The sequence below is a fragment of the Oryctolagus cuniculus genome, chromosome 3, assembly GCF_051225735.1.
Source record: "Oryctolagus cuniculus isolate XC-2025 breed Fujian yellow rabbit chromosome 3, ASM5122573v1, whole genome shotgun sequence".
NCBI lineage: Eukaryota > Metazoa > Chordata > Mammalia > Lagomorpha > Leporidae > Oryctolagus > Oryctolagus cuniculus.
In genome coordinates this window covers 109,220,320-109,244,829 of record NC_142869.1, presented here as the reverse complement: position 1 = coordinate 109,244,829, position 24,510 = coordinate 109,220,320, and the positions used below count along the sequence as shown (strand labels likewise).

The 24,510-nt window shown below is 49.3% G+C and overlaps 1 protein-coding gene across 12 annotated transcripts in view; it reads left to right on the top strand.

Moving 5' to 3' along the window:
- The window catches only part of MGAT5 (alpha-1,6-mannosylglycoprotein 6-beta-N-acetylglucosaminyltransferase), a 379,218-nt gene that overhangs the window by 140,805 nt on the left and 213,903 nt on the right, over positions 1-24,510 (top strand). For all 12 annotated transcript variants that reach the window (XM_051849614.3, XM_051849612.3, XM_089329303.1 and 9 more), the window contains exon 3: positions 15,625-15,789. In XM_051849614.3, coding sequence (XP_051705574.1) covers positions 15,625-15,789 — 165 coding nt within the window. The remainder of the gene's footprint in view (positions 1-15,624; positions 15,790-24,510) is intronic.

Genomic DNA, 24,510 nt, shown 5'->3' with positions numbered 1-24,510 from the left:
ATCGAAAGATAAGTTTTTAGTGGTGCAAACATTTTTGTAATCCATGCGTATTAAGGGTCATCAAAGAGTTGAGAAGTATATTATAAAAAAAGCTATAGGCTAGCGCCACAGCTCAATAGGCTAATCCTCTGCTTGCAGCGCCGGCACCCCAGGTTCTAGTTCTGGTCGGGGTGCCAGATTCTGTCCTGGTTGCTCCTCTTCCAGGCCAGCTCTCTGCTGTGGCCAGGGAGTGCAGTGGAGGATGGCTCAAGTGCTTGGGCCCTGCACCCGCATGGGAGACCAGGAGATGCACCTGGCTCCTGGCTTTGGATCAGTACGGTGCGCCGGCCGCAGCAGCCATTGGAGGGTGAACCAATGGCAAAGGAAGACCTTTCTATCTGTCTCTCTCTCTCACTGTCCACTCTGCCTGTCAAAAAATAAAATAAAATAAAATAAAATTCACATTTTTAACACAAAAATAAACTTTTAATTCCATTTTTCTATGGATATTTTGAAGTGCCCACATATGTAAATAGGAAGAGAGAAGATAGTTAGATTTATTTATTTATTTGAAAGGAAGAGTGACAGAGAGAATCTTCCATCTGGTGGTTCACTTCCCAAATGGCTGCAACAGCCAGGGCCGGGCAAGCCCAAAACCAGAAATTCTACTGGGTCTCCCACGTGGGCAGCAGGGATCACTGACATTTGTGGTCAGATACGTTTTGGTTGTGGGGGGATCCATGTGCACGGAGCACAGCCGTGTACAGCCCGTCCCTGTGTGCAGCGTCTGGGGCTGCTTTTGTGCCACTGTGGCAGAGTAGAGAGGTTGCTCTAAGGACTGCAAAGCCTGAAATAGTTGTGTGTGCTCTCTGGTCGTTCACCAGAAATGTGTGTCAGTTCTGGCCAAGATCTTTCTACCTGTGCGGTCGGGGTGGGGACTTCATCCTGTTTCGTGTCTGCAGTTGGATTCACTGACAACATCTTCAAATGGTGCCTATCCAAATGCAATGGTTCTCTGTCCTGTGGTGGTGCTTCCTCCAAGTGGCAGGTTGGGAGCAGTAGTGGTCAGGAGGCTGGGTCCTTTTGCCACATCCTGGCTATGTGGCCTGGGCCCAGGAGTGCAAGCAGCTTTTTTTTTTTTTTTTTTTTTTTTTTTTTTTGAGAAGCAGAAAGGGGGAGGTGTGAGAACATCCCATCCCATCTGCTGGTTCAGCGCCTGCAATGGCGAGGGCAAAAGCCCCTCCAGACCCAGGAGCATGGAGTGGAATTGAGGCTTCCGCATTTGGGTGGCAGGGACCCAAGCACTCTGAACTATCACTGGAGCTGTGCCAGAAATAGGTCATGGGTGTCTGCACCAGCAGCTTAACCGCTGGGCTAACTGCCTGTCCCACAAACTACTTGTAAAGTGGGGTGTCGGTAGGTTTCATCAGCTGCTGAGCCGGGGGCTGTGTGCGTGGTGCCTGCCATGCGCTTGCTGTTGGTTGTTATGTGCTCAGACAGTAAGGGGGTCTTGGCTTACCCAGTGTTTTTGGTGGGCTGGGTGTATTAAGTGCGATTTTGATTTAAAGATCTCTTCAGCTAACGGTGGGTTTGGTGCATGTAACACCGCGGGTGGTGGAGCATCAGTAGGAGTTGTGATGGACTGTCTGGCCTCTGGCCCTGATGAGCCTTGTGGTGATTTGACAAGAGTAGTCTTCTGAACATCTCTGGTATATGATAACTGAAAGGTGCAGGCGGCCTGTGTGCTGAGACGGAACATTCACTTCTAGGCTCTGTGTGTTGGGGGGTGCTCGTGTGCTCCTCTGTCAGTCCAGAGCGAGTGTGGCTCCCGCCTCCAGCCGTATGGGGAGCTGGAGCCCTCTGTGGCTCTGCTGGCCTGCGGTCCCAGCTGGCATGGCTGCCGTGCCTGCCAGTGGAGTGGTGGGGAGTGCGTCACAGGTGGTGCCGCTCTCGCCTGTCAATGGCGTTCTTGTTTCTGAGGTGAAGTGATCCCTGTCTCCAATGGCCTGACCCAGATTCGGAGCCCTGGTGGTCACTCTGTATCTAACAGGACAGGCCTGGTTCCCCTCTGTTCTCTGATGGTGATCTGCCCGCTAGGGGTCCAGCCTTTCATTAGGAACTCTGATGGGTCTCACCTGCTTGCTCTGCTGGGCACTGGGGTTCTCTGTGCTGGGAAAGTGACCAGTGTGGGCTGGGAAGCAGCTGAGGTACGCAGCTTCTCTATGCCACCCCGCCTCTCCTTCTGTCTGTCTGCCACCTGGCTCCTCCTTGCCCTGTGGGTTTTGTGCACCTGCTCTTCCTTACCTTCTGCCTGACCCTGGTTCCCTGAGCTGGTTTGGCCTAGACTGTCCGGTTTACTGGCTGTGCTCCTGGGGCTTGGGGAAAGGTCTGTGTCGTTGGCTGGTGTATGCCAGGTGCTGCCTGGGCTCTTTGCATATGCTGGCGTCGAAGCCATTGGCTCCATTTCGGGGTGCTGTGCATTGCTGTGAAACAGTAGCGGCTGCGCTGTGTTGCAGACCCAGAGGAGGTTCTGAGGTCCAGGTTAGACCTTTTAACAAGGGTTTCTCTCCTATGAAAAAGAAGGGAGGAACATTCCCTTATGTTCAATTTCATTAGAGATGCAAGCCTATAAAATAGTTTTGATTTTTCTTTTTCCCCCTCTTTTTTCTGGTCTCTGTTTTACAAATAAGATCAAGGAGAGTTTTCTGAAAGGCTGGCACCTCTGTGGGGCAGTACAGAAAACCTCCATGGCCCAGGAAGAAATCCACTGCCCTTGAAGACTGCACCGTTCTTGGAGTGAAACTGGGGGGGGGGGGGGGACCAGTAGCCGGGCTGTTGCAGGCCTCGGGGATGGGGCTGGTGTGATTCAAGAAAGGGCTTCCTGCTCTCCAGAGGTTAGAACCCAAAAACTGCCTCTTTGAAGCTTGAGACTTTTCCAGCCATCTCGAGGTGGAGATCCAGCCTGCCCGGCATCCCCAGCACAGCCTGGCCAAGTTCACGAGCATGGCCAGCCTGCCGGGGCAGGGGGGTGGCGGCTGGGGAGACATTGGGAGAGTTTTAGACAAGAGGAGTCCAAGGAGACGATGGAGCTTGATTCTTCTCCTCCTCCCCTCTGCCCCACTTCCAGTGTGGGTGGCGGAAGGAGTGCAGGTGTGGGGTTTGTCCCTCATCTTGCTTGGTGGCACCCTCTCCCTCTCCCCGCTGTGTCATGTGTGCCCCCGCCCCCATCCCCAGGCAGCCCTCAGTGCTCCTCTATCTCCCAGACTCTGCATTTTCTTCCCTTCACCTCCCCTCCTTCTCCGTCTGTTCCAGTGAAGCACGCCTGACCCCTTCCAAGGAGGGCTCAACCTGATAGTCATCTCCATGGTTCAGGACCCTCGAGCTCCCTGGGTGCCGCCCCGAGCTTACTCTCCATGCCTGTGTTAGCATCTGTTACTGCAACAGCATGCCTGAGACGAGTTGCATCTGCAAGAGACATTTATTTAGCTCATAGTTTGGGAGGCTGCCAGTCCTAGTGGCATGAAGTGGGCTCTGGTGCAGGCTCCTTGATGGGTGGCAGAGCACATGCATTGGAAAGATCAATGTGTGTGGCAAGCCGGGAAGTGGAGAGTGTTTGGGCCCAAACTCGGGTTTTTATTGCAACCCTCTTGGGAGAACTACCTTACTAGGATACCCTTGGCCCCTGACCTGAGGACCTGTCAATGGGCTCCGCCCCTTAAATCTTCCACAGCTTCTCCATGGCGCCACCCTGTGAGCAGCCCCGTAATGCATGGGTGTTTGGGGGCATTTAACATTCAAGTCATTGCTGACCATCTCTTTCCCTGCTCTTAGATCGTAAGTCTTCCAGGAGCAGGGACTCTAGTCTGTTTGGCTCCCCGCCGTGCCTTAAGGCTTTGCACGTCATGCCTGGCACACAGTAGGAGCCACAAATGGATAGCACCTGTCCGCTGGCAGGATGCTGTGGCTCTCCGTGTGGCACACTCACAGCTGTGAATTGGAAATCGCAGTCCTGTTTTTAGTGAAGCAGGAAATGAGAAGCCGTCCCCTGTGAACTCCACAGCCAAGGAGGCTCCGAGTAGCTGTTGTACTTGATCCTGACGTGGGAACTGGTGCTGGTTCTGGAAGGCAGTTAGGGAGTGTTCCTGTGAGGAGGGTCGGAGAGTGTGCTCCTTGCTAGATGCATGGTGGTGAGCGAGTTGCTAGTCTTTGGGCAGCCTGCTTCCTCTTCTGGAAAGCAGAGGATGTCGCATTTCTGCCTCATGGGCTCGTCATGGGTGTCAGGGATGACAGAGTGCAGGAGCATTTAGGTGAGTGAAGTGTGTTCATTGCATGCGGGTTGTCACTAGCCCCATCCTGTGCACAACCAGCCTCTCCCTACCCACCTAAAATCGTCTATGCAGATGGTTTATTCATTTCAACACCCGGCTCTGGGAATCTGGTCGTGCAGCTGCCCTTAGCCTTTGCAGGGATGGGGCCTAACCAGACAGGAGAGGAAGCAGGCCCTGCTCCGGAGGAAGCAAGGTGGCATTGTCACTGTCATGTCCAAAGAAGCTTTCCTTTGTGGGCTGTGAGATAAGCCAGGTGTGTTCTGACTCACTGTTTCATGTAAACAGGGGGTGTGCATTGTTGGATGTTTGTGGTATTGGGGTGCTGTGTAGGAAGAAACAATGTGCAAGGGAAGATGAGGTCTCTGGAGGCTGGTCAGGGCTCTTGGGTGACAATGGCCTCGATGTCAAAGTACCTCTGAGTCCTTGTCTCGTCCTGTAACAAGGGCTAACATTCTTCATCCCTACTTGTGGAGCTGGCTTGCTGTTAGCAAAATTCAGAGAAGGACCCAAAAACTCTGTCCTGGGTGTTTACAGAATCCATAAAGCTCTTGATTGCATCACTGGCCCAGATAGGGTCTTTTCTCAAATTCTGCGGCGTGGAAGGTTCCCTGAAATGCTGATGCCGCCTTCTGCAGTTCCCCGGGAATGACATTCACTGCTAGGTACTCAGTCAAGTTCTGATCAAAGCCTAACCCTGCAGTTCTAACCGGGAGAGACGTGGTCCGAGATGCTGAGCATCTGAGCGCTGCTTCCACTGCTGGGTCAAATGTTCAGCACCTTTTTGTGTTCAGTCTCTGTTGCTGCCTCAACTGTGGGGGTGGGGGGGGGGAGAAGGCCCATTTGTCAACTCTCCCACCAGGCAATAATCCACTGGGTGGCTTTAAAATTCAAATGAGACTATGGAGAGGATTCTGGTGGGCATTGGCTTACTGGAGAGTAGGACACTGGGTCTAGATAGATCATTGTATGGTGTCTGTGATTAACTAGTATTGAAAGTCTTTGTGACTTGGAAAGCAGTGTGGTTTTTTTTTCTTTTCTTTTTTTTTATGTGAAATAGATTGTAAAGAAGAATGAAAGGGGTGATATTTAGGGTTAACATACCACTCGGGACTCGTGCATCCCATGTCAGAATGCCTGGGTGCAAACCTGGCCTCTGCTTCCAGTTTCCTACTAATGCACGTCCTGGGTGGATCAAGCAGTTGGGTCCCTGCCTCTAACAATGTGCATTTGCAGGAAGTTGGAATTAGCAGTGGAGCTGGGACTTGATCTCAGACTCTGTTATGGAATATGCTCATCCTAACCAAAGCTGCTGTACCAAATGCCCACTGTGGGATCGTATTTCATACTGAGTTTTTTTTTTTTTAATTTTTTTGACAGGCAGAGTGGACAGTGAGAGAGAGAGACAGAGAGAAAGGTCTTCCTTTGCCGTTGGTTCACCCTCCAATGGCCGCTGCGGCCGGCGCGCTGCGGCCAGCGCACCGCGCTGATCCGATGGCAGGAGCCAGGAGCCAGGTGCTTTTCCTGGTCTCCCATGGGGTGCAGGGCCCAAGCACCTGGGCCATCCTCCACTGCACTCCCTGGCCACAGCAGAGGGCTGGCCTGGAAGAGGGGCAACCGAGACAGAATCTGGCGCCCCGACCGGGACTAGAACCCGGTGTGCCGGCGCCGCTAGGCGGAGGATTAGCCTAGTGAGCCGCGGCGCCGGCTCATACTGAGTTTTTAAAACTCACCTTCTGGGGCCTGTGCTGTGGCTTGGTAGGCTAAGCCTCCACCTGCAGTGCCAGCATCTCCTATGGGTGTCAGTTTGTGTCCTGACTGCTCCACTTCCTATCCAGCTCTCTGCTCATGGCCTGGGAAAGCAGTGGAAGATGGCCCAAGTGTTCAGGCTCCCTGCACCCATGTGGGAGACCTGGGGAAGAAGCTCCTGGCTTAGGATTGGTGTAGCTCTGGCCATTGCAGCCATCTGGGGAGTAAACAAGCAGATGGAAGACCTCTCCCTCTGTCTTTCCCTGTATCTGTCTATAGCTCTGCCTCTCAAATCTTTAAAAAAAAAAAAAAAAAAAAAAACTCACCTTCTTTGTATTTCCTCACTCCATTAGGTATTTTTGATGACTATATGGTTTTCCCTTTGATCCATCCATTCCATAAATGCTTACTGAAATCCTGGTATTCATAGCAATGGGCAGTAGAGAGAGATGACCACGTGACCCGGTCTGTGCCCGCTCTGAGCTTACAATGTGGTGCTTTGTTCTGCTTCATGAAGGGGTGACGAGATGTAATCTAACCTTTTTGTTGGCGCTTTGGTAGATTCCAGTTCTCGTCTATAATAAATAACGCCATTGTCTCTTACAAATAGCACTGACTTTGGATGCCCTTGATCAGAATGAATGGACTGCATTCTGATGATCACCGTAACTGCATTATCTTTCTATGGAAAGGTCACTTTAGAATTAATTTTACAATGTATAACTGATGCAACTTGACGTTCCTGGCAGTGGATGGCAGTAGGAGGTTGAGGTTAATTCTTTTTTCATTAGCACCTTCCTTTCTCATTAACGCTCTGCCTTTTGCTGGCTGCTCCACAACAGCTGATGAAGCCTCTCTGTGGCACTGTTGTTCACGCTCTGCCCCTCGGGGCAGCCGTGGTGAAAAGGGATTGGAGTCAGGAACAAGCACAGATAAAAATGACTTTGGGCAGCTTGCTTGTAAGTCTTTGGTCCTTGCATGGTTGGTTCTGCGCCGTTGAACCCTGGCAGCCACACCTGAACAGTGGAACGCGCCCTTGGCCGAGCTGAGAATCCTTGCCCGGTGGTTTCTGCAGGTTCGGAGGTAGTGTTAATGATGGGCCGTCGTGACGATGACTCCATCTTGACTGTGAGTTTGCACAGTAGTGCTGAGAACTGCTTGGGAAGGGTGGCCCAGGGCAAAGGGGCTAGGAGATAGCAGTAAGCCCCACCATGGCCTTGCTTGGAGATTGCTCATCTGGGAAGTCCGTGTTGACCACCCAGTCTCATAGCTTTAAGTGATAGATCTATAAACTATTTCCCATCTATAAACTGTTTCCCATCAGTGGGGCCATTCTTCCTACTGGAATCCCTTCTCCTTGGATTCTGTATAGGGAGCACAGCAAGTGTCTGAGTTTTCTGTTGCTATAACAAAATACCTGAGGTTGGGTGGTATATAAAGCAAAGATGTTTGTTGAGTTTGTACTTTTGTAGGCTGAAAAGCCCAAGGTTGGGCAGCCTCCTTTGGTTTGGCCCCTGGTAAGGGCCTTCTGACCACATCCTGACCTGGTGCAAAGCATTGTGGTCGGGGGACCTGCCACAGGGAGGGATGGCGCAGTCATGTGGTGGGACAGGAGGGAAGAGAGATTGGGGCCAGGTTCCCTGTTACCAGGCAGCACTTGCAGAACTGAGAGATGAGTGGCTTCTGAGGGCAGTGCCCCCAGGGACCTTATCGCCTGCGTCTGGCTTCCCGGTCTGCAAGCTTCCGCCACCCCAGCACTGCCACAGTGGGAACCAAGCCTGCCGCACGTGGACCTCAGGGAGACAGGCTCATGCAGTGTTCAAGCCACAGTGGTGTGGACAGGGTAGAGATACCTCTTTGAGTGTTGTGTTCAAGGTCATATCATCACCTTCCAGCCCCATAATGCCATGGCTTTCTAGAAATGGAAGCTGACAGAAGCTGTCAGGACACCTGTCCTCACGCAGTTCAAGTGATCTTGTCATCTATCAAAGAACATTTGGATTGATAGAAACCAAAGCTTACTCCCCCAAGAGGGATATTTTAAAGTGTTTCAACTGCTTTGATTTCATCGTTATCGTGTACGGTGAGTTTTAGGAACACAGGCTCGCACTAGTAATGTTGGGATTAAATTTTTATTGGTAAGGCTTTGAAGCACAAACAAAACTTTAGGAGCTCATTAGTAATTGAAAATTGTAATCCTGCGGAGGACACGTTTTACTGCTGTAACAGCCATAAAGCACAATGATAAATATAAAATGTTATGCCAGAATCTGGAAGAACGTTTTCACCCTAATTTTCTTATTAAACTCTGTAGAAACAGTTCTTTGGTGTACAGTCTTCGTGGATAAATGGGTTACTATTAAGACTAAAGCACAAACGGAGGTACTGCAGTATTGGTTTACAGTTGTAATAAAACCGTTAGCAGTTTCTGCAGGTTTAGCTGGAAAAGATGATGAGGAACAATTTCATCACCTGGAAAGAATTTATTTAGCTTTGCTTTATTTAGCTTTTTACTTATACAGCTGCTATGGACTGAGTGCTACAGTGGGCTAGACACTGGTCTTGGTTGGTAAGGATACAGAGATGGGCTTAGCACCCTATGTCTGCGTGTCTCTTATCAACAGTGTTAGTCTTGTTTTGGACTGCTTTGAAATGGCAACTCAGATAGCAGCTGGAGTTGATCGTGAACTCTGCCAAAATAGTGATTCCCAGCGCTGCTGTTGTGTCAGACCAATAGTCCCAGCAGAGTCTCGGTCTCCAGGACCCATCACCAACACCACCTTAGAACCAACACTGGCCTCCCCAGTGCCTAGAGTCCAAGGTTTATGGTCGCCGTATTTTCTATCTTTATGTAAACGCAGATGCTGTGCAAAGTCAGATTCTTTGCTGGTTTTAGCCTTAGATCACTTGATTCGTGTGGAAGTTTCTAATCCAGTATCAGCTGGATGATGCTAATGACACTGGGTCAGATGGATGGAGTTGACACAGGAATGCTCTTCCTATTGTTTTGGTGGGATTGGAGAGCTAATTCATTCCAAGTGGCAGGTAGCAGCCGTCGAGGGTGGTGGTCATGATAAGCATCCACATCCTGCCTCATCACCATGAATTCCCTTGTTCGTACCGTGTCAGAGTCCAAGAAGACCAGTCTGTCACAGGTAGAGCCAACAGCAGAGAGTAGGTCACAATTTCTAATGCACTGTAGTTTGAGACTGGAGGCAGAATATCTTAATTGTTGATGTTACAAATGCATGTCTACCTGGAGTGTGTTCCGCCTATGACCACCACCAATGGCTATGGGTCAGGTACCCTGTCCAGCACTCCTGTGCCTTCGAATGTGTTTCCTAAAGGTTCCTGCCCTGAGCACTCCCCAGTCCTGGTCTGGCTTTTCCTCGTCCCCTCTAGGGGTGAAGGTAGACTTCCACTTGACTGCCACCTGTAGGATTGGTGGCAGTGCCTCCAGGGCATGGAAGTTGCACCTAGAGCAAGCTCCCTGAGTGGACCAGTCTTGGCTTCCCTGTCCTGTAACTGCTCTACCAGTATTCTGTCTCAGTATTTCTGCAGTCGGGCCATGGGACCACGAGGGCTGAGAGGATGCATCTTACTTTGGTGGTTCTCAGATGGGGGCAATTTTGTCCCTCCAGGGGCAGTTGACAATGTCTGGGGACATGTTTTGGTTGCCACAGCTGGAGAATCGCTGTTGTCATGTGGGTAGAGTCCAGGCATCTGGGCTAACAGTTTACAATGCCCGGTCCCCACAACAAAGAATTAGTCGATAAAGCCAAGGTCAGGAAACTGAGTTAATCCAACCCACACGGGAGGGCTGGGGCTCCTGAGGCTGGCTCACTACCATTGCCAGCAATAGCTTGATGCTGTTTTAACAGGGATTCTGATTGGCTGGTGATCTGGCCTTGAGAGAGAGGCTGGAGCTGGGAAAATTGATAGTCTGCTCTAAGGAGTGTTTGTTTTTCCACTGAGCATGGCTGCCTCTCCCGTGTGGCTGGCCTCAGGCAATCTTCAGAACTCTGGGAGCCAGCTGATGCAGAGCAGGTAATGAATACCTGCTGTCCTCCCTGCTGACGATGTGCCAGGGACAGGCTGAATCCTGCTGACCCAGGGGCTGCAGCCCCAGAGAGAGCTCTCAACCCTTGGGATAGAGCACTATTTTCTGGGGAGAGACTTCTTTTGGAAGGATGAGAGCATTGTCCAGAGGGAGGTTTGATTTTATTTATGCATAAGGTTACTTTGAAAAGTTCATGGAAAATGCAATTAAAACGTGAGTTTATTTTCATCCATAAATTTTTAAAAATTTGTGAATAGTTTTTCATACTAATCAAATGTCATGAAATTTTGAAGGCCCTTTGTGGATTTTAAAAATTGTTTTGCATAAAAATATTTTTTAATATGAAGGAGGGAGAGAGACAGTGTGTGTGACAAAGATTGCATCAATTGGTTCACTCCCCAGATCCCTACAAGAGCTGTGGCTGCACCAGGCTGAAGCCAGGAGTTGGGAACTCAATCCGGGTTTCCCATGTGGTTGGCAGAGACCCAAATACTGCAGCCATCAGCTGCTGCCTCCCGTGGTGTGCATTAACAGGATGCTAGAGTTGGGAGCCAGAGCCAGGCATCAAACAGAGGCACGCCGGTATGGAATGTAGGCATGACAAGTGGCGTGTTAACCATTGTGCCAAATGCATGCCCCCGAAATAAAATTGCAATTTCATTTTCCATAAACTTTCTTGAAGTCCTGTTATATTTAACAGGCAGTTGTGCAGTGCTTACTGTGTCCCAGGCAGTGTTGGAGACATTCTATAAATATTAACTCATTAAGCCCTCATCATAGCCTAAAAGAGGGAGCCTGTTCTTACCAGTGCTTCACTCAGAAGCAGACAGAAATGGAGAGACGGACTGCAATGCAGAAGTCTGGCTGTGGAGTCCAGGTCCCTAACCACTGTGCCATGCGTGAGAGACCGAGCCTCATCCCTGCTTGGTTCTGCTGCCCAGGTCCTTGACCTCTGAGTGGTCCCAGGGAGGCAGCAGGGAGTCCTGCAGGCCAGAGCCTGGCTCTGGTTCTGATGGATTAGCGTGTTCCCTTTCCCCATCTGTAGGATGAGCTCATCCGTACCTCGGGGAGAATGAGAAGATCCAACAAGACTGCTTAGCTGGGTCCTGGGCTCGCGATAAGCCTTCAGGAAACATCAGTTGCTGTCTTCCACCTGGGTTCCAGTCAGTTTTAATCCTCTTGCTCCACTGCTGTGGCTGGCTGGTGTGTGTTTTCTGATGCTTCTGAGGTGGCCAGTCAGATGCAGCTCCAACAGTACACAGGACAGGCTTAGGAAAATAAAGAGTGTTAGACTCAAGTCCTGGGCCGGGATGGGGTGGGGGAGCATGGCTGGCCACACAGGGCCACCTGGGGAAGATGGCAGGCAGACAGGAGAAGGTAGGCATCAGGGGAAAGTTTTAGCCAGAGCTTTTAGTGGGGATTTCTATTGGGAAGATATGCCAGGGCAGTGGGAACAGATGAGGCATGGCTGCTTTGAGGATTTTGTGGGCTCTGAGCTCTCGCAGGGTCTCACTGCCTGGTACCTGGTGCACGAAGGCAGAGTGATCTGGTGGGTGGCAGAGGCCAGAGAGGGGAGGTGTGGCTCTGGATAAGTTAGTTTGCATATCATAGACAGGTTTCTGGGGCTGGATCCTTCTTTATCTTTTAAGTATTAGCCCCTGAGGGGCAGTCTCTTCCCAGCCACAAGGTTTTAAAGGTGTCAAAACATTATATGTAGAAAATAAGAAAATGTTTGCAGGGACCTGCAATGTGGCACAGAGGGTTCAGCGGTTGCCTGTGGTGCTGGCATCATAGTCCACTTCTGATCCAGCTCCCAGTTAATGTGCCTGGAAAAGTAGCAGAAGATGGCCCAAGTATGTTGGCCCTGCCGCCCTTGAGAGAGAGCAGGATAGAGGTCCAGACTCCTGGCTTCAGGCTGGCCCAGCCCTGGCCATGGCGGCTGTTTAGGAGTGAACCAGTGGATGGAAGGATCCTTTCTCTGTTGTCCTGCCCCTCTCTCTGTCACTCTGCCTTTCAAACAGTAATAAGAAGTAATCTATTTCCTAGACAGCTAATAACACCTAATTATAAAAAATAAAATGAATGAGCTGTTGCAGATCATTTTGAAGAAGCCCAGTGTTTGATGTGTGAGGTAAGATTATGGCAAGAACCAGACTTCAGGATACAGATGTGGTTTATTTCTGTTGGAGTTTTCAGTCTGCTCAAGTGTAAGCCACCAAGAACACAAACCTCTTGTTAATTCCATGTCTCTTTGGACCTGGGGAGAGGGGCCAGCCTCAATGCAGTGTGGGTGAGGAGTGCTGGCTGTGGTCTGGGCTGTGAACCCTCCGAGCAGGTGTGTTTATTTCCTGCCTGGATCTGAGCACCTGCTCAGAGGCAGGTAGCCACCTCCCATGTGTCCTTGTTGAAAGCTCTCTATGCTGCTAGCCACTGGACACTTCTGTCGTCACCCACTCCCAGTTCCTTGTAAATGGATCTGGATTTTATTCTCATGTGTGCCTTTCTGACACAAGTCAACATCTCCTTTCCTTTTTTTTTTTTTTTTTTTTTTGTTTGTTTTTTTTTGAGGGGGTGGGGGAAGATCACTGATGCAGTTGGTTTTGCTGTTTATACTTACACGTCTGAGTGCCATGTTAGGAGTCAGGAAGCATCAGTACTGAATTTGGAAAGCATCAACAAAGATCCACAGTATTGTTGCGACTGTGTAACTTGCTACAATGCTAGGCACTGTGCTTGTAGAATGGAATTCAAGGCAAGCTGAAGTGTGTGTGACACAGGTTCTTAAATTCCGGGGGCTCGGTGAACCTGCTCACACCACACCAGCCGCTGGGTAGTGTATGTGCATGCGTTTTCTTGGGGAGAAGTCTCCAAACTTTAATCAAAGAACTCAAAGGGGCTAAGGAACAGTACACAGTAGAATTTTAGTCTTCTCTGTGTTTTCAGTAAGATTGCATCTCCACCCCCAAGAGCTAAGTTTAATGGAACAGGGGGCAGAAAACAAATAAAAGGCAATTTGCAAGGATTGGGCAAGGAAAAACCGCCAAAGTGTCATTTCCTTTATGAGGTCAGCAAAGTGTTCCAGTTTGCAGAGAAGAAATGGGGATATAAGTGGCCACACAAACTGAAAGCAAGCAGACTGCTATGGGATGTTTCAAGTCCTTAGAAAAGCCAACCTCTAGTATGAATAAAGCAATAGCATGCATTTGAAATGCAGTTCAATTCAAGTCCAATATTAGATTTCTGAATAGTACCAACTTTTAAAATTGTTTTAATATCACTAACTTCATTTAGAATAGTCTAAAAATTTTCATTCTGAATGCCTTTCACGAATCTGACGAAAGTACCCTGTTTACTTCCATTTTAACTGTGCAGCTTTTTTAAAAAAGATTTATTTATTTGAAAGAGTTACGAGAGAGAGAGCGAGCGAGCAAGCGAGCGAGTGAGCATGCTTCCATCTGCTGGTTCACTCCCCAGTTGGCTGCAACAGCTGGAGATGTGCCGATCTGAAGCAAGGAGGCTCTTCCAGGTCTCCCACGTGGGTGCAGGGGCCCAAGGACTTGGGCCATCTTCTGCTTTCCCAGGCCATAGCAGAGAGCTGGATCAGAAGTGGAGCAGCCAGGACTTGAACCAGTGCCCATATGGGATCCAGCACTACAGACGGTGGTTTTACCCACTACGCCACAGCACTGCCCCAACTGTTTAGCTTTAACTGGACGGACAGTCAATGAGTATGATGACCACATCATTAGGTGCAGATGACAACGAGAAAAGCTTAAGTGCATTACGCTGATGACCTCCGACCACTATGCACATGTTCATGTGAGACTACTGGTAATGACCCTGAAACAGAGGCAAATAGAGATGGAGGATGCTTCCCATGGGTCAAGTTGAAGGAGGTCAAATATTACCATCATCATCACTATTGAGGACAAAGCTGCTGCCTGTGGCCAGGACCCCTCTTCCCGAACATTCTCAGAACCACCCAAGACCCCCTCCCGCCGGAATCATCAGATAACTTTTCCTCCACCTCACTGCCTCCCTTCACCTCGCATCTCCCCTCCTCCTGCTTTTCACCAGAGGCTTCAAAGGGCTTTTCCTCCACATCATTTCCTCCTTTCATCAGCATCTCAGGCCCCTTCTCATCTGTTTTTTTTCCCTTCGTCTTCTTATTGGATGTATCATCAAAACTATTTTGTGTGCGTTTTCCTTTTCTTCCTTCTCGTCTGAATGATCACCCTCAGAGCCTTCCTTTCTTTGAGTCTCTCTCCTTATCAGCCTGTGGCGTATGTGGTGCACAAGCTTGCGAAATGCTGCATGTTAATCAGCTGTTCTTCACTGCACTGCATTAGCCGAGGCAACTAACTTTATAAAGAGAAGAGGCGTATGCAGCTGGAGGTTCAGGTCTAAGATGAGGTGGCCTCCCTGGTGTGGCATCTGGTGAGGGCAGCAGATAGCAGTGGCACGGTGTGTGCATTGGAAGGGCCACATGCAAAGCCAGGAAGGGGGAGAAGGGAGGGCAGAGAGGGAGGGAGGGGGAGGGAAGGCCAAACTCAAGCTGTTGTGCCAACCGTCTTATGAGAACTACTCTCTGAGGGCAGAGCCCCAGTGTCCTGAGGCCCCTCCTAGTAGGTCTATTTCCTAAACACTGTGGTTGGGTCCTGTCTCCACTCCTCATCCAGTTACATAAGACGGAGGGTCCAGCCTTTAGCGTTTAAAGTTAGTGTGGAGTCCCCAGGCTAATTTCCAAACACTGGGGGCTGCCCAAACCACATCGCAACCCGAGTGGCTTGTGTATGATGGTGTTCCTTTGCTGCCTCCAGAGAGGGTCCACCACTAGGCTAGCAGGTAGCCGATGCTGAATGCAAGCTGCATGAGACACTGTGCCTGGCAGATAGAGCAGGGCCAGGCACACAGCAGATCTTTCATAAATATTTGTGAGTGAACAAATGGCCCTCATCTTTATTCTTAGTATTTTTTCGGAATCTGATTACAGTCAACTCTGGCTTTTCCATTATCCCTGGAAATCTGGAACTGTAGCTTTTAATAAGTACTACCACATGTAACCAACAGAAATAAGCTCTTTAAAAAATGGGACATGCTAGAGTACACAACACCAAAAATAACAATGAACTTGAGCCAGAAGCTACTTTGGGGCCCTGTTGAACCTTCGGGTTGTCATTTTGTGTGTTAGTAACCATAGTGTTGGAAGGAAGGGGAACTTAAAACAGCTCAGTGGTGGAAGGCTATGTCGTAGAGTTTTCTCTGTGGGCCTCAGAGCTGGAAATAATTTTTTAAGGTGACTCATATCCAAACATAGTTTCTGCACTAGGCGGATTTGTTGTTGAGTAGGGTCTGTGAGGGTTGACAATGTGATTTGTTAGGATAGGCTTTTTGGGGAGCCATTTGAGAAATGTGGGAGAAATTTTGATGTCCGTGTTCAAGTGGGAGAGGTAACCAGACAGGTGGGCAGAGGCCAAAGGCATTTCAAACTGTTCCCGTTTTCTTTTACAGATCTGAAGAAAACTCTTGCTGTGTTACTGGATAATATCTTGCAGCGCATTGGGAAGCTGGAGTCGAAGGTGGACAATCTCGTCATCAATGGCACGGGAACAAACTCCAGCAACTCCACAACAGCTGTTCCCAGCTTGGTAGCACTTGAGAAAATTAATGTGGCAGGTAAGAATGACGATTCCGTGTCCTGGCGTGGTGTCACTTCCTGCTTTGGGAAAAGATGAAAGGAATAATATAAATCCCACCAGCATGGCATAGTCATTGTAAAGTAAAGTTTAAGTCAGTTTATTTTTGAGTAACATATGTTAGAAGGCTTTTATGGTCTCGCCACGATGTGTAATATCCAGTGTTTTCTCTGACACATTTGCATATGATGAGCTCCCAGAACTCACTGGTATTGAGAAGATTCGTAAGCATGGATTAAATGATATACCGCGGTGACCAGAGAGGCCCCCACCAGTTAGAGTTGCTTCCTGCACCCTACTCCCATCAGAAAATTTCAAAAGTCTGATTCTCTGCTCCGCATTGTTAGGGAAGAGCCACCCATGCAGACAGTACCTCCAATGTGTATATGGAGAGAGAGAAATTCCAGATTTGCCATTTAGGGCATAAATGGCCCCTGTATCGGGCTTACCACATTATTGTCACTGTGCACTCCACCATGCAATTCCTACAGGGCTGCGTTTTGCCGGGCCCCTTCTTGAAACCAGAATGTTGAAAGAGAGAAGAGAAATGGGTTTAAGACCACACCCAGATCATACACAGCATGTTGCTGTCTGCACTTGACATTGAACTCTCATCCCTGTCAGGCCACTGCCCTTGGGTCAGCCCCTGGGCCTGTGCTTGAGGGCAGCCCTTGTTCTGGGGACCACAGTTCCTAGGGACCGTGGACAAAGCGCAGAGTTGGGATTAGGGTTAGATGCTTTGGGCTAGTGTTAGAGGCATACTTCTGGTGAATGGTAGCCCCTCTTTAGCTAGTGGATGAAGTAAGTTACTTTGAAGTTTTTGGAAACTCTCCTTGTATACTTCCTGGCATCTTTTTTCCTCTCTCCCTCTTTCTGGTCAAATTTCTCAGCCCCAGGTGGAAGATAGCCACTTTCTTGCCTACCTCCCAATGTCAAAACATTTAGTTGTTTCACTTGAAGCAAGCTGGTTGTGTTACCTTTTTTGTTGTGTGTTTTGCCTTGTTGCAAAATATATTTTGAATAATCCAAAGTATCCAACCAAACAAAGGTATTAAAAATAACTTTTAATTACAACACAGAGGCAGTGTCATCTGGGCCATAAATCCCATCTTCCTTGCAGTTTCCAGCAGCTTCTGTAATTAGACAAGAAAACCTCCCACTGTGGTGAGCTGCTTATTAATAAGTGGCAGCCATGCCTCCCCAGCCTCCACTCCCCTGCCAGTGGGAAGTGCTGTTGCGGGGGTCCGATCTGATTCCATCGTGTCTCTGCAATATCAGATTTCTGGAAGTTGGAATGGAGTGTGCTCCCCCTAACCTCACTGCCCCCACTGCCTCTGTCCGAGAGCGTAAGGACCTGTGTTAGCATGTCTGCAGCCTTTCTGACCTCTGGTAGGGGGTCCTGCTGTCTCTGGCTGTCCTGTTTGTGTGCCAGGCTCACGGACAGAGACTGCCCACCGTGCGCTTCAAGTCGTAGGGCACGGGATCGTGGACAGACCTTCAGGAAGGGGAGGGACTTGATGTCTGCTTTTTCACAGGAGATAATGGCCCTGTGTAAGGAGTTAGTCTCACTCAGTTGACACATACATAGCCTTGAGCTCGTTCTCGCACCTCCTTTCTCTGGGTGTGCAGGTGCATCCTGCTGTGCTGCGCTGCGCTGGCCGGAGTAGGTACAGCTGTGCTGTGCATCCTCTCTCTCCCCTCGGGGCTGGAGGGTTTTTCGTATCTTGTCAGGTAGCCCTTGCATATTTTGAACTCTTGGCCATGTCCGTAGATGAGGGTAGCAAGAAGAAAGATGCAGGTGTAAACGGATCGTCCTAGTTCATGAGCAGCCTGCATGGCTTTGCTGCCCTCGCCCTGATCCACGGCCGTGCAGTGCATCCTTGGGGCCTCTTGTCATCTCAGGGATGGCTCCTGAGCTGGGAGAGAGTTCATTTTTATGGGATTCCACTTCTCGCTGAGAGAGGGTTTTCTTTCCGCCTTCCTGCTGTAAGACATGTGGTAATGGCTGAGAAATGTCCTCCCTGGTGTGTCGGTGCTGTTTTCTCTGGTGCCCTGTTGCTCACTGATGTTCCTGCGTGCGTACTGTTGTCTCATTGCTTGCTGATATATCTTCTTCTTGGCTATAAACTGCTTCTAGATTGGGTGCTATCGCAGTTGAAGATGGATTCCCTAAATTTGTTTTCTCTAAAGGGACAGCTGTGTGTGCCCTTCATTTTCTCTGTGTAGCTGTGTTCTGTGTGGCCTTTACCCCAAGTGGCTTTTCTTTCCAAATTTATCACCCTTGGGCTTTCTGATTATGTGAAAGTGAATGTGCCTTTGGAGAAATTGAGGTGGAAATGAAATTTATTAAAATCAGGCATCGGATTACACTGTATTTTTGAGCTGTTATCTTGAGGGAGGGGAATCACAGAAATGACAAAGCATATTTTAAAAGGTCCCCTTCCTTCTGCCAACAGCAGTCAGTTTCTCCAAATATACACCCTGAAAGGGCTTCACTGCTCCCTTGTCAAAATTACCTACTTTAAGGATGATCCATTAAAAAAAGAATTGTGCCTCTGTGTAGTTTTGATTCCTTAAATGGCCAAGTGGAGTGGGGAGGATGGGTCACGCACCTGCTCACCTGAAACTAAAAGGGCCTGCTTTCTGAGGACCGAGACCCAGCCCACATCCTCTTTGTGCTGCCTTTGGTGTCACGTTCAAAGCCTTACCTGTTGCAGGTGCACCACAGGTACTGCTCAGGTGGATTGCGTTCCAGGGGAGGAGACTATATTTGCTTTCACTACAGAAGGCGTTTCTCTTCTCCATTTATATTTTCAAGTACTCAGTATCTCATTGCCTTTTCTCAGACCTCAGCAGCTAAGTAGCAGGACTCCCTTTTGTGTTGGTTATTCTGAGCTTCTGTGCTGTTGAACTTGCACCGATTGTGATCCTTACAAGTCTAGATTGTGATCTTTGGGAGGATGGGAGCATTGCCTTTGCTCTCTGTAGGGGGGGTGTCTGTGTACATGTATTCACTTTATTCTCAGTAGCCTCTTGTCATTTGACATCAGCTGAACAACTGACCGATGTTGACTGTGTGCTGAAAGTCAAAATGGTATCCAGTTTAAGTATTTCATTGTGATCACTTAGAATCGCAAGGTCAACATGCACAAGATTAAAGGTGCAGGCAAAACTGAAGTGACTGTTTTCTGGTGTTTACTCGAAATTGCATGTTTAGCAGGCCTGTATTTTTCAAATACCACTTGCAGCATGCAGCATATTCCTGTCCTCAGAGTTGAAGTATGCTGTATTTGAACTTGACTGCTGTTCTTAAAAACACAACCATATTATTATTCTGACCATCTGAAAACACGTCCCTGCTGAGTTCCAGGGCTTGCATTTGGAAGTGTCATTTTCTCCCCTTTGTGCTGCTAATGGACCTTGAAATTAAGTTGCACCTGTGCACTTTCTTTGTGTCCCTGTGTTATCTTTTGGGTACCTGAAGTGTCCCACCTCTCAGCCTAGGCAGTGGCTCCGCAGGTGCATTCAGTGGGATCTCAGATGAGACACTGCCCGGGAACGGGAGGGAAATGATACTGCAGCATGTAATCCTGTTTGAGCAAGAAATAAATAGGTTCCCTGTGCAACCTGTTACTTCCTGTTTTGTTCTTTGCAAAGGTGGCAATGAATATCTTAATGCTTAATAGAAACTATTCTTGTTGTATTTGAAAACAAAATTATTTTACCCATTTGAAAGGCAGAGTGACAGAGAAAGAGAAGAGAGATCTCTCATCTGCTGATTCACTCCCCTAATGGCCACAATAGCTGGGACTGGGTTAGGATGAAGCCAGGAGCCTGGAATTCCAGCCAGGTCTCTCATGTGGGTGGCAGGGGACCAAGTATCTGAGCCGTCTTCCGATGCTTCTCAGGTGCATTAGCAAGGAGCTGGATCAGACGCAGAGCAGCCGGCACTGGAACCAGCACCCATACAGGATGCTGGCTTTGCAGGTGTTGGCTTAACCTGATGTACCACCATGCTGGCTCCAGTGTTTCTGTGTCTTTACAGAAATGCACATCTTTGTTGGTGTGCTTTTCACTTCCTGTGGTCAAGGGTGTTTTGATTTTTATTAAGAAGATGGAAGATACAAGTTAGGAGCAGTGATGCTGACCCGTGAAGCTGTGTGTGTGTGTGTGTGTGTGTGTGTGTGTGTGTCTCACAAGGACCCTCAGTTCTGGATGATTCTGTCCCTCAGTGAACACTTGGTGACATCTCAGGATATTTGTGGCTGTCACAGCTAGGGCAGTTTTATTTTTATGTAATAGATGGAGGCCGGGGTTGCTGCCAGATGCCCCACCACATGCAGGGTACTCCTGACTGCCGGGAATTATCCAGCCCCAGTGGCAATCCGCTGTGGTGAGAAACCCTGATCTACAGGTGGTGTTGGAGTCCGGTGCGAGCTGAGCCAGGGTTTCCCGCTGTGGTCAGTGCAAAGGGGTACCTGAGACTGACACCACAGTCGTCTGATGGCTCTGCTGAGACCTCAAGTTGTTTTTGCCCTCTTCCTAGCAGGGCTGTATACAGGCCTCCCAACCCCCACTGCACTTAGCTTTGCAACTGGACTTTGAGACCTCCAAGGAAAGAGACTTCATGAACTCCTAGAAGATTATTTTGGGATCCTGACCTTAAAAAACTCCTCTCCTGGCCTGCACTCAGCGCCTTATTTTATTATTATTATTATTTTTTTTTTGCAGTGTGCGTTTCCTTCTTATAGCAAATATAATTATTTTCTTTTCATGGAAGAGCCGCTAATTCAGAATAATGACAAAGCAAAGTAGTCTCAGAATAGATTTAAATTGCAGAATGTTTCAGAACAAATGCTATTTTATTATTTTGAAGTAGAGTATATGTGATTATCAGGATATGAATGACTAAATGGAATGCATTACAGAAAACCAGACAGGTCCCCAAAGGTCTACTTTACAGCGTGAAATGTATCCTCCACAGCTTGCTTGGAGCACAATTGAAGGGGCTGAGACTGGCAAGGTGGGTCAGGGGGATTTGCGAAGCATCTTCAAGGTCAAACTAAGGAATTTGTGGCTCATCCTCCAGGTACTGGTGGCCGAAGAGAGGTTTAAAGGTGGGGGAGGGTGGTTTGATGAGGTCTGTGTTTTCAGGGAATAATTAATGGTCCTATGAAGGAGAGATGCACGGGAAGAGAGTGAGATGAGCAGTCAGGTAAGGGGCGGGTAGTTGGCGTAGCAGTTAAAACTCCCCCTGGGATGCCTCCATCTCCTGTAGGAGTGCCTGCGCTGGAGAGCCTGCATCTGAGTGCGGGCTGCACTTCGGGTGACAGTTTCTTGCTAACGTGCGGTCCAGAAAGTGGTAGGTAATGGCTCAAGTTTTGGGGTCCCTGGTACTCATAAGGGAGTCCTGGGGCCGGCACCACGCCTCACTAGGCTAATCCTCTGCCTTGCGGCACCGGCACACTGGGTTCTAGTCCCAGTCAGGGTGCTGGATTCTGTCCCGGTTGCCCCTCTTCCAGGCCAGCCCTCTGCTGTGGCCAGGGAGTGCAGTGGAGGATGGCCCAAGTGCTTGGGCCCTGCACCCCATGGGAGACCAGGAGAAGCACCTGGCTCCTGGCTTCGGATCAGTGCCGTGTGCCAGCCGCGGCAGCCATTGGAGGGTGAACCAATGGCAAAGGAAGACCCTTCTCTCTGTCTCTCTCTCTCACTGTCCACTCTGCCTGTCCAAAAAAAAAAAAAAAAAAAAAAGGAGTCCTGGACTGAGTCTTAGCTTTGACCTGCCCATGGCAGGCATTTGGAGAGTGACACAGCAGATGGGAAATCTCTTTCTGTCTCTACCTTTCTGATATATAAAAATTAGAAAATGAAGTATCAGAGAGTTCATTTGACACAGGCAAGAGGAAAAGATTTGAGAGTGGATGTGTGTGTGTGAAGCCCAGGGAGACGTTAAGGCTTTGAGACCAACCCGCAGCAGGGTGAAGCTGATGTGAAGGGAATCCTAGCAGATCAGCACAGAAGATGAGGACAAAGCCGGTATGAGTCCAAGGGCGTAGCAGGTGGGATGATGGGGTGGCCATTGGTTGAGGAAACAGTCCAGCAAAGAGATGGGGAGCTGTGACCGTGGCAGCCATGTGTTGATGTGACTCTGAGGAAAACAGTGTTTGGCCTCAATCCCTGTGCTGGAGATCATCAAAGGCAGCTAGAACTTTGGTTTCAGCATCAGGAGAGGAAGGACCCTGGAAGCATTTGTGAGGCCAGACTGCCCTGGTCCACACTGGCCTCGCCACTTGAGAGCCGTGTGACCTTCCCGTGGCTGTTGCCGCATCTGCACAGTGGTGGAAATAACGGTAGTGCCCGCTGGTGTGGTGGTGATGAGGATTCAGTGAGACAAGGAGAGTGCTTAGGAACGCACCTGCCATGACGTCAGCACCGTAGGAGCATTTGTTCGTTACAGTTGGAAAGTTACATGTTTCGATGTCGACATCAGAATGAGATATTGCAGTGACTAGTTATTCAGATATCACCGCTGATAGTGAAATTAATGACTGGTATTTGTGTAACGCTTTATCCATGAGCAGGTCTTTTTGTTGATAGCATTTCACTTGCCGTGCTTAAAGCTTGTTTCCAAATTAGCCTCAGTGTCCCTTTGTTATCAATACTGAGAGATTTATTAGGAAGTGCAGGTGTTTGCCAGGAATCTCTGGATTGCACATGGTAAAACACGTAGTATATATTGGCCTAAACAAAGATAGAGCATCAGGCTCACGCTATTGCGAAGTTCAGAGGATGCTATCCAGAACCTCAGCTGTAGATGGCTCCATTCTCAGGCCGTTTGTCTCGGGTGGAGGTGGAGATGGTCCTGAGGAGATGATAGGTTTTAATTGTTAGCGCCAGTGAAAAACCAGTACTGCTGTGTTCTGGGCGTTTTGCTCATCATCTTGGGAAGGGCTCTCATTGGCTGGCCTTGGGTTCTGTGCTTTTCCCTGACCCAATCAGAGTGCCCAGTGATGGATGGCTCACTGGTTGGCTAGCCTGGCACATGCGGATCACCCCTGAAGTGTTGTGCTGTTGCAGAGGGTCCCTAAAGAGATTCAGGGAATGCAGATGAAATTTGTGTGAGAGACCCTTGTCACGTCATGGTTTAGATTTCCAGGGCCTTCCTCAGCCTGAGTCAGCCTTTTCTTTCCTTGGGGGTTCAAGAATCAGACTTTTCTGTTGTCATTTAAAAAAAAAAAAAATCCCTTTCTTTAGAGGGAGGTAGAGAGCAAGAGAGCACACTTCTCATCTCCTGATGGACTCCCCAAATGCTCACAATGCCTGAGACTGGGCCAGGCTGAAGGCAGGAGCCAGGAGTTGGAAACACAACCCAAGTCTCCCATACAGCGACCAGAACCCCCATACCTGAACCATCACCTTCTACCTCCCAGTGTGTACATTAGCAGGAAGTTGGGATGGAAAGCAGAGCCAGGACTCAAATCCAGGCCCGAGAAATGGGATGCTGGCATCTGAAGTGCCAGGCCGTATGCCTGCCCCTGTGCCACCACCTTAGACACTCCCATGGCTGAGCAGGCCTGAGCCATGCCAGAACCCAGCCCAGTTGCATGCCCTGGTGCGTTTACAGGGTTTGTGCACAGCCCCGCACGCCCTGCCATTGCTCAGGCCCCTGCTGATCATCTCCAGGCTTCATCTCAAGGCCTGTCTCCTAGGAGCCTTCCTTGCCCCTCTGCCCACTGAGGTTCTCAGTGCCCTTGCTGTGTGTTCTCAAAACCACCATACACATCTGTGGACTTCTGCATTCTTTGCCGGTCTGCACTGCTGGCCTCTGAGCTCCTCAAAGTCACAGGCAGTATCTTGCATTTCTCTTTGAAGTCCAGGCCTGGCTGGCAGCCTTGGCCAGTGGCAGGTTCTCAGTAAGGGTGTGTCCGTGTGAGTGCACTTCTCCGTCTCTGCTGGCTAACCCAGTGAGGCAGCCACTGTGTCTTGGAACCCTTGTCTTGAGAGTGACAGCTATCCCTGCTGCTGCACCTTGCCACAAGAACGGCTCCCTGTATGCTTTGGCCATTCCTGAAAACCTCTGGGAAGTTGGCTGCCCTGTTATTTAAAGGGTAAATATTTTGACTTCACAACACTTTCTGAAAACAGATCCCACGATGAGATCAACTGTTGCGCTATCGCATGGTGGCTAATGATGTAAAAGCAGGTAGGGTTTTACACAGAGCAGGAGCCACCTACAGGACAGAAGCAGTTGCTTGGAATAAAGCATTCTTGTAGGGCAGAATCGAGGACCCCGTGATCTTCACCCTTGTGGACTAATTGCAGACCCTTCAGGGATACATGGCCTTTTTAATTTCCGAAGGTGAGAGCGTGGAGCCCTGCATGGGATGCTGCTCCCCTTCGGCCATTTGGTGGGGTCTTCCAGGTACACGGCACCCTCAGTAGCGTGCACTCTGGCGCTGGCCCAGGGAACTGGTGCAGGCGTCACTGCTGCTTGGACCATGCCTCTGCCTGGCGCTGTTCTCCATATCGGAGACAGGACATGCTGCAATGAGACTTGCTTGTGTTACTCAGAAGGCGGCAGATCCCACCTTCTGTAATTTGGCTTAATGAGGTGTGTGTATACAGTTGTGATAGCAGCATACATATGGTATTGATTCAATAGGCCCAGCGCAGCTCCAACATAGCATACGCTTCTCCAGAG